Raw genomic sequence first — 13,183 nt, 5'->3', positions numbered from 1 at the left:
TATAAAGGAAAACACTATAAGGAGGAAGGCTTCCAAATAATAATTATAGGGCATTGCTGAAGATCGGGATACCACTGATCATCTTTGACAAATGGTGCCATAGATGACATTTTAAATTTTCACAACACTGTAATATGATACTCATTGCAAATGATCAATGTATCAAATGATTAGCTTTTTGTAATTAAAACATGGGGCCCGGTAGGTGGATGGATGAAAGTAAATGGATCAGTTTGTACTGTAAAAAGTAATAACAGATTCTTAAGATACGACATCATTGTCCAGAGCTGACAGGTGGTGTCCCGTTCTTCAGTTGACCCAATTATAGAATATGAGCCAAATTTTGTTTGTGACATACTGAACATATTACATAAAAAGACAGTAAATGGTACAGATTTAAAAAAAGAATTGGTTACAAAAAAATTAACTTTAATAGTTAAATTATGAAACGGAACATAAATTTGCACAAAACTCTAGGAACCTATGCAATCTGAAAATCACATACCTATGATTTTTTTTAAATATTCAAGCAAACATGTTTGTTTTCTATTTCTCCTAGACTCTATGGCAATCATTTCTTGCTCCAAATGAGCAAGTTGAACTACTGTTCTGTCCTCAAGCCTATGGGCCATCATATATCTCCTGAATGTTTCAAAGGCTTCAGCTGCTTTAGTATATGAGGGCGCAGGGTCATCTTCCTTGTCACTGTCACTTTCACTACCACTACTATTCTCCAAGCTTCTCTTTGCATTCAGCTCCTCAATACTTTGTAATCCTGTGGTTACCACGTTATCATCCACAGCCACAAAGTCCTCAAAAGTGACAGAATCACTGCCTGTTAATTCCTGAAACTCTTGCAAATCACTTGCAACATCTTCCACAGGAGCTGCCATCTCATTCTCACAGAATCCCGCTTTTGTGAAACAGTTTTTAATAGTTTCAGCACTGACTTCCCTCCATGGGTACATATTGCCTGTAAAATATTCACCTTCAATTGTGAGTTCTGCTGGCTTCCCGGTTATCGTTATATCGAAGACACACTCTCACTAGACACACGAACTGTTAGCTGCTCAGCTCACACAACACGCTACGAATACAAAGCATTGACTGAAATAGCGCCAAAATGATCGCAAGCAGAATGTGCGTCACATGTCACATGACCGGGTTCTGCCGCTGACATATGAAACACGCTGAGAGCGGGCTTTCCGAGCTGGTGCAAACTGTGAATCCACAGAACGGAAACGATGCGCCTATATCCAGTCACTTAAACGTTATAAAGAAGTAAATAATTGACCAGGGTTCCAAAAATATGAGCGTTACATGGAGGAAATTGTAATATAGAGGAAACGCAGTAAAGAGGAAAACTTAACATTGTTTATATGGGCTTTTAGTCGAGACAGAAAAAAAAAAAAAAAAAAAAACGGACGTAACATAGAAGAAAACATTATATGTAGGAACGTTATAAAGAGGTTTCACTGTAAATCATTTTTATTTATCATTGAAAACCCTAACATAATAGTGACACATTAGCCACATTACTATAGCTACCAATTTAAGAAACGGAAACGGTCAGGTCTTTCATATATCTTAATCAACGAAACACACATATATCCGCACTTGTTTACGTTTAAGGAAATTTGTGCTTTTGATTTGCAATTCAAAAAAAGAAGGTTTGTTCCCATTCAGTCCGTTCCCGCCTGATCTAATGAATTTATCGTCTTTCTCACATCCGCTATTGGACCTTTGAGTGATTCGCCAATATTGTGCCAGTCATATTTCTTTTCCCTTGGCATTTGTGTTGCAACTTTCTTAGATCTCAGAGCCACGTACGATAGCTATATCCAAACAATAAAAAGTCCTGACTGGAATACCAACAGTATTATGAAAAGGATGGTTTGCTACTTACCATAAAGACGACACGTTGAGCAAAGACAGACACAACTAAAACGCTCTTAGCTTTCGGCCAAAGCCTTCTTCAGAAATGAAAATGAAGGAACACACGCACGCACGCGCGCGCGCACACACACACACACACACACACACACACAAAGTAGTAGCAGCTATTGAAATGCGAAGCAATCACTGCAGTAATGTAAATGTCTCCAGTTGCTAACAACAGCGAAGTGTAAATACTAGCCTTTCTTCAGGTTACGTTGGTCGTCGGTAATTAGTGTTGCGTTTTTCAATTGTAATGAGAAACCAGCGAAAAGCGTCATGCGACATGCAAAGTTCTGTAATAATACCAAGGAAAGCTGAAAGTCTGCGTTAAGTGTAATACCTCCACGCAGTTCACGTACAAATCGAGATATCTAAAGTCTTCTTCCTTTTCGTACGCCGTTTTGCTTACTTCGTCAAAAACAGTGCGCTCTTTATTCAAAATAAATCTCTTTGAATATCAAAATTTTGCATAATATCTCGAATAGCATTCATAATAAAATATTTATAGAAAGATTGGCAGCTTCTCAAATCCAGAGATTATACGAGGGTCACTCCAAAAGAAATGGACACTTTTTCTTTTTTTTTTTGAATCCGTCTTTTATTCTACATGTCTGAAAGTTTTACAATGTGTAGATACATCCTTCAGGAACAATATTTTCATTTCTCCACATAATTTCCATCCCTCTCAACTGCCTTACGCTATCTTGGAACCAACGCCTGTATACCTGCACGGTAAAATTCTGGACCAACCTGTTGGGGCCACTGTTAGGCAGCGTGCACAAGGGAGTCATCATCTTCAAACCTTGTTCAACGAAGAGTGTCTTTCAATTTCCCAAAAAAATGACAGTCACATGGAGCCAGGTCTGGACTGTAAGGCGCGTGTTACAGTGTTGCCCATCCGAGTTTTGTGATCGCTTCCATAGTTGTTTGACTGACATGCGGCCGTTCATTGTCGTGCAACAGCAAAACATCCTGCTTTTGCCGATGTGGTCGAACATGACTCAGTCGAGCTTGAAGTTTCTTCAGTGCCGTCACATACGCATCAGAATTTCTGGTGGTTCCATTTGGCATGATGTCCACAAGCAAGAGTCCTTCGGAATCGAAAAACACTGTAGCCATAACTTTTCCAGGAGAAGATATGGTTTTGAATTTTTTTTATTGGGTGAATTTCCATGATGCCACTCCATTGATTGCCTCTTCATCTCTGGTGAAAAATGGTAGAGCCATGTTTCATCACCTGTCACAATTCTTCCAAGAAATTCATTTCCACCATTCTTGTACTGTTCCAAAACTTCGCTGCATACCGTTTTTCTTGTTTCTTTGTGAACCACTGTCAACACTGGGAACCCACCTGGCACAAACTTTTTTAACGCCAACAGTTTCAGTATTGTGCAAACACTTCCTTCCCCTATCCCAACGTAGCGTGACAATTCGTTCACTGTGATGCGTCTGCCAGCAATCACCAATTCGTTAACTCTCTGCACATTGTCTGGAGTGTGTGCAGTATGAGGCATGCCGCTGCGAGGACAATCCTCAATATTGCCGTGCCCGCTTTCATCATGTAACCCGCTTGCCCACTGACTAACTGTACTGCGATCGACAGCAGCATCTCCATACACCTTTTTCAACCTTCAACCTTTTGTGGGTGTTTCCCACTGTCTCGTTTTCACAGCACAGGAATTCTATGACAGCACGTTGCTTCTGACGAACGTCAAGTGTAGCAGCCATATTGAAGACATGCTGTGACGGCGCGACTCACGGGAACAGGTTGAACTAAGTTTGAAAACAAGCGGGAAGGATTTCACACATGCAGAATGAAAACTGTATTTTTACAAAAATTGTGTGCATTTCTTTTGGAGTGACCCTCGTATGATCGAATGTCTATGTAGTTTAAAATTATTTTGAGATAGCTTTTCAGCAGTATTTTTCTTTAAGAGTAAATGTTGGGGCGGCAGGATCTGCTATTGTCTTTCTTCTCTTAGCGCTCCCCTCGACTGCAAGCTGGGCAGGAGGTAGTTTCACAACTCCATAACAGGCTACAGCAGTCCACTCACCTCACCGCCGCCCCACACCGAATCCAGGGTCATCGTGCAGTTAGGCCCCCAGTGAACCCCCCTGGAAGCGTCTCATACCAGACGAGTGTGACTCCAGATGTTTGTGTGGTTGAGTAATTATGGTGTACGCGTACATGGAGACAGTGTTTGCGCAGCAATCGCCGACACAGTGCAACTGAGGCGGAATGAGGGGAACCAGCCCGCATTCGCTGAGGCAGATGGAGAACCGCCTTAAAAACCGTCCACAGACTGGCCGGCACACCGGACCTCGACACTAAACCACCGGGCGGATCCGTTCCAGGGACCGGCACGCCTTCCCGCTCAGGAAGCAGTGTCTTAGACCGCACGGCTAGCCAGATGGGCTAGTTTCATCGTTTGTTGTACACTTTATGCTGATTACAAATTTGGTGAGATGCATATAGCTCTTATGTATACTTTAAACATTTCCTTGTCCTGACTATTTTTTCTCAGTATTTTACAGCAACTAATGTTGGAGAGCGTGAATCAGGTCGGACGTCTTAATACATTGATGCCACTCATCAGCTGCCATAATCGCAAGATAGGTGTCAGAACCGGCCATGAGTTAGATATTTTTCTATGAAGTCCGATATTATTCTGAAGAGTCATTTCTCTACAAAATCAATACAGACATCGAAATTCTTAATTGTCTTTTCATGGTCCTGCATCGCTTCATTAACGATGAAACAACCACCACAAGTTTCGCTGGTTTTTTCCACTGCCATCAGGCAGTCAGGTTGCCCATTCTCAGTTTATTTCCTTTACTTATTACGAATAACAGTAAAAAATGCTTCAATGGAAAGGGTAGATCACAAGTTGTATCCTGCGTGCCGATTATGAGTGTCAAAAAACAATAACACAGCGTTCGTAGGCTATATTCGTTATCTCGCGTTCTCTTCCGTTCTTTCTTGTGCGAGGGGGGGGGGGGGGGGAGGGGCTTACAAAGCTTAGTGAGACTGCTGGACATGGTGAATATGATCATATGAAGAGGGGGCTGACGGCTTTACGAGGTGTTAACAGGAAGTCGAGCACGGCCCTCAGCGTCTGTGTGGTTTGGTCTTCGAAGTGTGGCCGCTGCCCTCAGTGGCCATCCTCTCCGCTTTGAGATACTGGTCGGCGAAGTGCTATAACTGTTCCACATCATCTACACTGTGTTCATCATAAGAATAAACCTGATGTAAACGGTGGCTGGCCCGGCGGAGGTTCGAGTCCTCCTTCAGGCATGGGTGTGTGTGTTTGTCCTTAGGATATTTAGGTTAAGTAGTGTGTAAGCTCAGGGACTGAGGACCTTAGCATTTAAGTCCCATAAGATTTCATACACATTTGAACATTTTTTTGATGTAAACGTTGTACCATGTATTCTTCCGCGTTTGCTTGAATCTCATTGGATTTCGTTTCACCTGGAGCAGAAGCCAAGCTTTGTCCAGTACAGTCAATTACGATCATAAGGATACGTGTGTGTGTGTGTGTGTGTGTGTGTGTGTGTGTGTGTGTGTGTGTGTGTGTGTGTGGTTTGAGGTTTTTGGGCGCTAAACAGCGTGGTCATCAGCGCCCAAACGCATAGAAACAGGAACACATGCAGTGAAGGGACGAAGACGGACAGCGAACAAGGAGAACGGCTAAAAGACACAGACCTGACGCAGTTACAAATCCTCACATACAGAGGCAAAACAAGAGGAGAAGAAACGCACTAAAAAAGGAAAGGAAACACAAGGAAAAGAGAACAGCAATCGAAGTGAAACAAGTAGGTAATCGTGACTGGCGGACCTCTTACCTAAAGCCTGGATGAGCCAGGCACCCAGCAGCACACTAAAATCCTCTCCCTAAAATCAGAGGCAACAAATTGGACAGGACACAAAACCGTAAGATCTTAACCACAGTCGTTGCGTCGTCTTGCAAAATACAGGGCAAATCCGGTGGAAAGGAAACCACCGCCCTCTGGTCAGAGAATAAAGGACAGTCAAGTAAAATGTGGCGGACAGATATCTGGATGCCACAAGCACTGCAGATTGGGGGGTCCTCCCGCCGGAGTAAAAAACTGTGCGTTAAGGGACTGTGCCCGATGCGGAGGCGAGTGAGGAGAACCTCATCCCGCCTGCATGACTGGTAGGACGTATGCCATGGCCGCGTGGTGGCCTTGACCAGACGCAGCTTATTTTCACCAACTGCCAGCCACTCCTCTTCCCATTGACGCATAACACGAAAACGCAAAAGGGAGGTAACAGCATGGAGGGGGACGGCACATTCAACAACGTGAGGGAGGAAACATGCATCTTTGGCAGCCACATCCGCCAGTTCGTTTCCCCTAATACCCACGTGCCACGGCACCCAGCAGAAAGAAACATCCTTCCCCTGCCGTTGCAGGTTGAGTAGGGCATCATGGATGTTCTGGACGACCGTATCCGCTGGGTACAAGTGTTGCATGGTCTGAAGGGCACTCAGGGAGTCAGAACAGATGAGAAACTTAAGACTAGGAACACATCTCATCTGCTCCAATGCCCGCAAGATCGCAAACAATTCGGCATCAAAGATGGTAAACGCCGTAACTTGACGACTCGATCAGGGAAAACAACAGCACAACCAACAGAGTCCCCCTGTTTAGAGCCATCCGTAAATACTGGTACATGGTCGGCATGCTGGTTTAGAATATCGTAAAATAAGGAGGTAAAAACAAATGCAGGAGTGCAGCTCCTCCGGTACTCTGACAAGTCTAAAAGGACGCTGGGCCTCTGGAGCAACCAGGGAGGCAGGCGGGTAAAACCCTGGAGTTGGGGTGCCACACGCTCCACACCAAGGGACTCAAGCAAATGCTTGGCACGAATCCCAAATGGTCTCGTTGCCCTTGGACGACTGGAAAAGAGACATTCCATTGGCAGTTGGGCAACAGCAGGGTACGCAGGGGATGTAGGACAGGCAAGGAATTGACACACCCGTCGCACCATGAGGAGTTTCCGCCGGATGGCGAGCGGCAGTTCCCCTGCCTCAGCACACAGGCTGGGAATGGGACTGGTACGGAAGGCACCAGTAGCCAGCCTGATACCCTCATGGTGTACTGCGTCAAGAATCTTCAGATACGAAGGCCTCGCTGACCCATACACAGTGCATCCATAGTCAAGACGCGACCGGACGAAAGCCCTATAAAGCTGCAGCAGACGCGCCCGATCTGCTCCCCAGGACCGATGGCTCAGACACTTCAAAATATTCAGCGCCTTCAGGGCCTGCACCTTGAGGTCTTTAAGGTGCGGCAACTACGACAACTTGGAATCAAAAGTGAGGCCCAGGAACCTCACAGTGTCTCTAAAAGGAAGAATGGTGTCCCTCAAACGCAATTCAGGGGAGGTAAAAGCACGTCGAGAACGATTAAAATGAACACACACACATTTGTCTGCAGAAAAGGTAAAGCCCGTCTTCACAGTCCATGCCTCTAATCGCTTTATCGTAAGCTGCAGCTGCAGACTAGCAGTGACAAGACTGGAGGAAGAACAGAAAACAGCAAAATCGTCCACAAACAAGGAGCACTGGGCAGGACTCCGGATAGTGGATGTGATACTGTTAATGGCGACGGCAAAGAGGGTGACACTTAAAACGCTTCCCTGAGGAACACCATTCTCCTGCACGTACAAATCAGATAGCACATTACCAACCCGATATCGAAAGAGGCGGCGGGAAAGAAAGGACCGAATGAAGATGGGGAGATGGCCACGAAAGCCCCACTGATGGAGTTGACTGAGAATAAGGTGGCGCCAAGTAGTGTCATACGTCTTATTAATGTCAAAGAATACACCTAGACAATACTGGTTACGTAGGAAGGCCTGCTGGATGGCCACCTCAAGCAGGGTCAAGTTGTCTATAGTTGAATGACATCTCCGAAAGCCACACTGAGAGTGGCTAAGGAGCTGCCTGGTCTCGAGCAGCCAAACTAGGTGACGGTTGACCATGCATTCCAATGTCTTCCCGACACAGCTCGTCAAGGCAATACTCCGATAACTACTGGGATGCATTCGGTCTTTTCCCGGTTTGAGGAGGGGAACCAAAATTGCCTCCCTCCACGAGTCAGGGAACGTGCCGGATGACCATATCATATTAAAATAATTCAGGAGAACTTCCTTGGATGGCAGCAACAAGTGCTGCAGAATGCTGTACAGGATTTGATCATCACCTGGCGCAGTATCATGAGCCACAGACAGCGCCGAATCCAGTTTCCACATTGTGAAGGGGCAGTTGTAGGGTTCAGAATTTGGAGACCGGAAGTCCAAGTGATCCCTCTCGATGGCAGTGCAGTAGCGGCAGAAATCTGGATCACAGTTAATAGTGGCAGTAGATTCGGCAAAATACATGGCCAGTGTCTGGGCAACGTCTCTCGGCGCCGTGAGTAGACAACCCCGATGCAGCAATGCCGCGACGGGTAGTTGGCTGCATTTCCCGGAAATCCTCCTGATGGCTTCCCATACTTTTGTAGAACTAGTGGAGCGGGAGATGGAGTTCAGGAACGATTGCCATGACCGTCGTTTGCTCTCTTTAATCACTCGCCGCGCCTTGGCCCTTGCCACCCGAAAGACCGCAAGATTGTCAGCTGAGGGACGGCACTTGAAGGCGCAGAGCTGCCCGGCGGGCTCGGATCGCTGAGCGGCACTCAGTGGTCCACCAAGGGACAGGACGCCTCTTGGGATGACTTGAGGACCGTGGGATCGAGAATTCAGCAGCATGGGAGATCATGGCTGTAACATGGTCGACCCATTCGTGGATGCTGGCACGGTGTTCCAAAACAGCTAAATGGCTGAAAAGTGTCCAGTCAGCTCTGCAGAGGTGCCACCTGGGCGGCACTGGTAATGCCACAGTCTCATCCAGGAGACGAATCCAAAGGGGGAAGTGGTCACTAGAATGGAGGTCAGCGGCAACTTCCCACAGAGCAGAATCTGCGAGTGCTGGAGAGCAAAAGGAAAGGTCAATAGCTGACGACGACCCAGAAGCAGTACAGAAATGAGTGGGAGCACCAGAGTTGAGGGTGCACAGTTCTTCGGATGCCATGAGGCTTTCCAGAATGCGACCCCTGGGGCAAGTAGTTGTAGAGCCCCATAAGACATTATGAGCATTGAAGTCCCCCAGAAGGAGAAATGGGGGGGGAGCTGGGTAATAAGGTCTGTGAGAGCCTCAGAGTCTATTGCATCCTGAGGCGGTAAGTAAACAGAACAGATTGTGAGCCTCCGCCCCACAAGAAGGTCAACTGCAACTGCTTGCAAGTCCGTAACGAGAGGGAGCTCAGATGAGTGGTGCATGTCATGGACAAAAACCGCAACACCACCCTTTGCCCTTTCCCCATCAGATCATCTTTTCGATACATGGTATAGCCTTGTAAAGAAGGAGCATCAGTGGCCCGGAAATGTGTCTCTTGGAGACATAAGCACAAGGGGTGCTCTCGTACAAGGAGTTGTAATTCGGCCACATGCGTCCTGAACCCATTCAGGTTCCACTGTAATATGGGAGCCAGTGATCAAGGTAGCTGAATTTTCACCCTGCCCCTGTGCTTTGGGGGAGAGCCCGTACTGGCCGGAGATTTATTCCTGGGGAGAGAAGATTGCCTCCGGTCGACATCAATGTCCATCAGCTCCGATGGCGACCCAAGGGAGATGTCAGATAGTACGATGGCATCGTCATCGGACTGACCCTGACTAGTCTCCTCAGGTGGCAAAACCTTCACCTTCGGCGTCTTCGTCTTGGGGGGCTTAGAATGCAGAACCTTGTCAACAGTTGGAGCTTTACTCGCCTGGGCAGAAGGTGCCATATGGGGAGGGGCAGGAAGTACCCCAATGTCAGCAACCACGGCCTTGTCCGACGTTGTGGGGAGAGCTGCAGGTTGCAAAACAACCGCAGCAGCACAAGTGCACTGGCAGATTCAGGTATTAGTGCTGACACTAGCAACCTCCGTTTGTGTAGCAACAGTGGCCAACTGTACCGGTTTCTGCAGAGTGGAAGCGAAAGATGTTGTAAACACAGGAGGCTGCATGGCCTTAAATAGCTTCTTGGCCTCACCATAGGGGATGCGCTTAGATGTTTTGATCTCCTGTATCTTCCGTTCCTCGAGATAGATGGGGCAGACCCGGCTACAGACAGGGTGACTCCCAGAGCAATTCACGCAGTTCACAGGCGATGAACAATCGGCTCCTTCATGGGCAGGCTGACCACATTTACCACAAGTGGCTATCCCATTGCACCCCAACGTAGTATGCCCAAAGCGCTGACATTTAAAACAGCGCATTGGGTTGGGGAAATATGCCCATACTGGCAAACGTAAGAAACCCGCTTTAACATGCTCTGGGAGTCTTGGGCAATTGAACGTGAGAATAAATGAGTCGGATTTGACTAGGTCCCCATCGACTCGTTTCATAATATGCTGCACGTCGACAATACCTTCGTCAGCCCACTCAGATTTCAACTCGTCCTTGGGGATATCCACCAAGTCCCTACATGTCACAACACCCTTACTATAGTTCAAAGTGGAGTGGAGCTCGGTCTCGATAGCGTACTCTCCGAGACAGGTTGCTTTCCTAAGAGAAGTGACTTGACGGGAACTAGAAGTTTCAACTAACAGAGTCCCATTGCGCAGACGCTTCACAGATTTCAGTGTTCCTGCAATTCCCTCAAGACCCTTGTGGATGTAAAAGGGAGAAACTCTCTCAAAGCTACCTTCCTTCCGTTTGACAATCAAAAACACATTCTGGATATCAGCATGTGCTCTGTTACGACAGTCTGATAAATCTCTAGTAACACCAGGTGCTGGAGGACTCCCAGCACGAAGTCGCTTTTTCGATTGGGTGCGTTTTCCTACCAGTGGCCCACCCAATCCACTGGTAGGGGGAACCGTAGAGGTCGAAGGGTCCATTGTGGTCCCATGAGCAGCTAGGGATCTAAAGGTCCACTCAGACAGAGCCCTGCGTGCCTGAGTAAGCCTTATACAACTGGGGTGCGGCAGGTGCCCCAGAGGTTGCCCGCTTGCGACTGTTCCACCCCAACAGCCATGCATCTTATAGGCGCGCAGCACGCCGTAAGATTGAGGGTTTTTTATAGACGTTTACCTTCCTCGCAATCCAGGCGGTCAAGCAAAGATTACCATTCCCCGCAGCACACAACATTCCACCGCTGCGCCATGCGGTGGTCGCTGAAGCATGTCCGGGGTTTACGGTGACAGGAGACGCGGCGCTGACCAGTCCCCAGCTCAGGACCCCGGGGTCGCCAAGCCCGTACTCAGCAAATGAATGCTGAGCCCCTGGGGGGATAAGGATACGTTTTAAGATGTGTTACACGCACATACACTGCGGGATAATGCGAAACAACAGCTTTACGGCGCATTTAACTTGGACAGCACTGGCCAGCCAGCGGCCCAACCAACCTGCAATGATGTGAGCAGTTGCAGTTCCGACGTAAAAAGAGAACACACAAACAATATAGCTTCGAGAGAATGAAACAGTATTGGGCAAAACTTCAGCACTACCGCACGATGACCAGACAGAAAGCATAAAATGCTCTCGTTCTTTCCTAAAATAGTATTCTAATTATAAACAAAAGTGATGAAGATTCCTAACTTAAACATAACGTAATTTTTCTGAGAGAGCTGTGTGTGATGCAAAAGCGTACTGCAGGGATCCACCGTGTTTTTGAATACTGAAGCTATTGAAGGTATTAATTACAGTCAGTTGTTTTGTAATCTCTTACCTCCTTCCTTATCCGAATCCGAGAAATACATTTCAGTTCTAGAACTGGCATGTGCTACGTTTATAACGAGTCGATCAACAACAGAATCCACGAAGCAACCCAGGCGCCGCATTTCCTCTTCTTTTATGACCTGCCAGTCTATATACCGCCAGCGTTCGGCAGGGGCATGTGAAAAAGCTGTGTGTTAAGTTACAGTACGTCTGCCAGATTAACTGTCTTGTTATTTCTCGCAAAACATCCCGTAACTTGGCCCCATATCAATTCTGTTGGGTTCACATTATAATGGTACAATGGCAACTGTAAAAACACAGTATGGCGATCGAAGTTGTGAGAATGATTGTTTTTGGTGTTTCTACGACACGTATCACTCTGGTTCTTTAGATACTACATCTGTGGTATAAAACAATAAGAACTATTTGGTTTTTCAATTTTGTCCTAAAAATTAAATTGTTATGTTTTCTTAATTTAAGCAACCTTTCTTAACAACCTATCATAAAATATCGATAATTAAGAATGTATATTTGAAATGAAACCAGGAATTTCACGTGTAATATGTAATTAGGAACAAGAAGACGTGCATTATTCATTAAAAATGGTGATAAATTTTACAATTATTAAATGCAGGAATTTAAAATTGAACCTAAACAGGGAAGATCAAGGCGAGACTTAAACCAGCTATCCATGAACAGCGCCAGACTATGAACCCGCTACTCTACCGATTCCACTATACATGCGGTTTATGTGACTATCTCAGCTGTATCAAATACAGTCCTCCAGAATAGTTCAGAGCCAATTTTTCCGTTAATTTACGAACAACATGAAGAACAACTCATTTCTCGGCACGTTTTAATTGTGTTCGACACGCGTGTTTCACTACGTAGGGGAAGCAGCGTCAGCAATGTTCATACTGCATATTAACGGTACGACAATCAGAGCACAACAGTACAGAGACTGTGACTGTACATGATTTTGTAAATAAAAACTACACAGCTAAAGCTTGACTAAGAGAAAAACGTTGATGGTTGTTAATACATTAGAATATCTTAACGTTTCAGTTGACGTAACTTAGTAATAAGATATCTAGTACATCAGTAGGACCTACTTGGAAGAGCGTTACAACACAAGTGTACGTATGCTAAGGCTTCTGACCAATCATCGCGTTTGTGTTTGTTTACGTCAGGTTTATTTTCGTGATACCAAAGTATACGAGGTAGTGTCACAGTACTGAAAGTATTTAAGGGCAGTTCGCCAGAATGGATAGCCAAATGGCAAATTCATCCCCACCCAATAAAAACACTTGCTTCAGGGCCTTCATACTGTTCCCCTATCAACCCAAGCGTTTGATCGTCAATATAAAGTAATACAATGTATCGCGCTTTCAAATGGTAATGACTTGGATTTCGTACACAAAAAAATTGCGGAAATAGTGAACAGGGAGAACGCATTCTCCATTCGACAACGTT

The 13,183-nt window shown here is 46.0% G+C and overlaps 1 protein-coding gene across 1 annotated transcript; it reads right to left on the bottom strand.

Moving 5' to 3' along the window:
* Positions 1 to 497: 497 nt before the first annotated feature.
* LOC124616601 lies at positions 498 to 968 on the bottom strand. Its single transcript, XM_047144922.1, has one exon. The coding sequence runs from the start codon at positions 966 to 968 to the stop codon at positions 498 to 500; it is 471 nt and encodes a 156-aa protein (XP_047000878.1).
* Positions 969 to 13,183: the final 12,215 nt, after the last annotated feature.

This window comes from Schistocerca americana, chromosome 5 (assembly GCF_021461395.2).
Source record: "Schistocerca americana isolate TAMUIC-IGC-003095 chromosome 5, iqSchAmer2.1, whole genome shotgun sequence".
Taxonomy (NCBI): domain Eukaryota; kingdom Metazoa; phylum Arthropoda; class Insecta; order Orthoptera; family Acrididae; genus Schistocerca; species Schistocerca americana.
The sequence above is the reverse complement of the archived record's forward strand: the minus strand, read 5'-3'. Positions and strand labels throughout refer to the sequence as shown.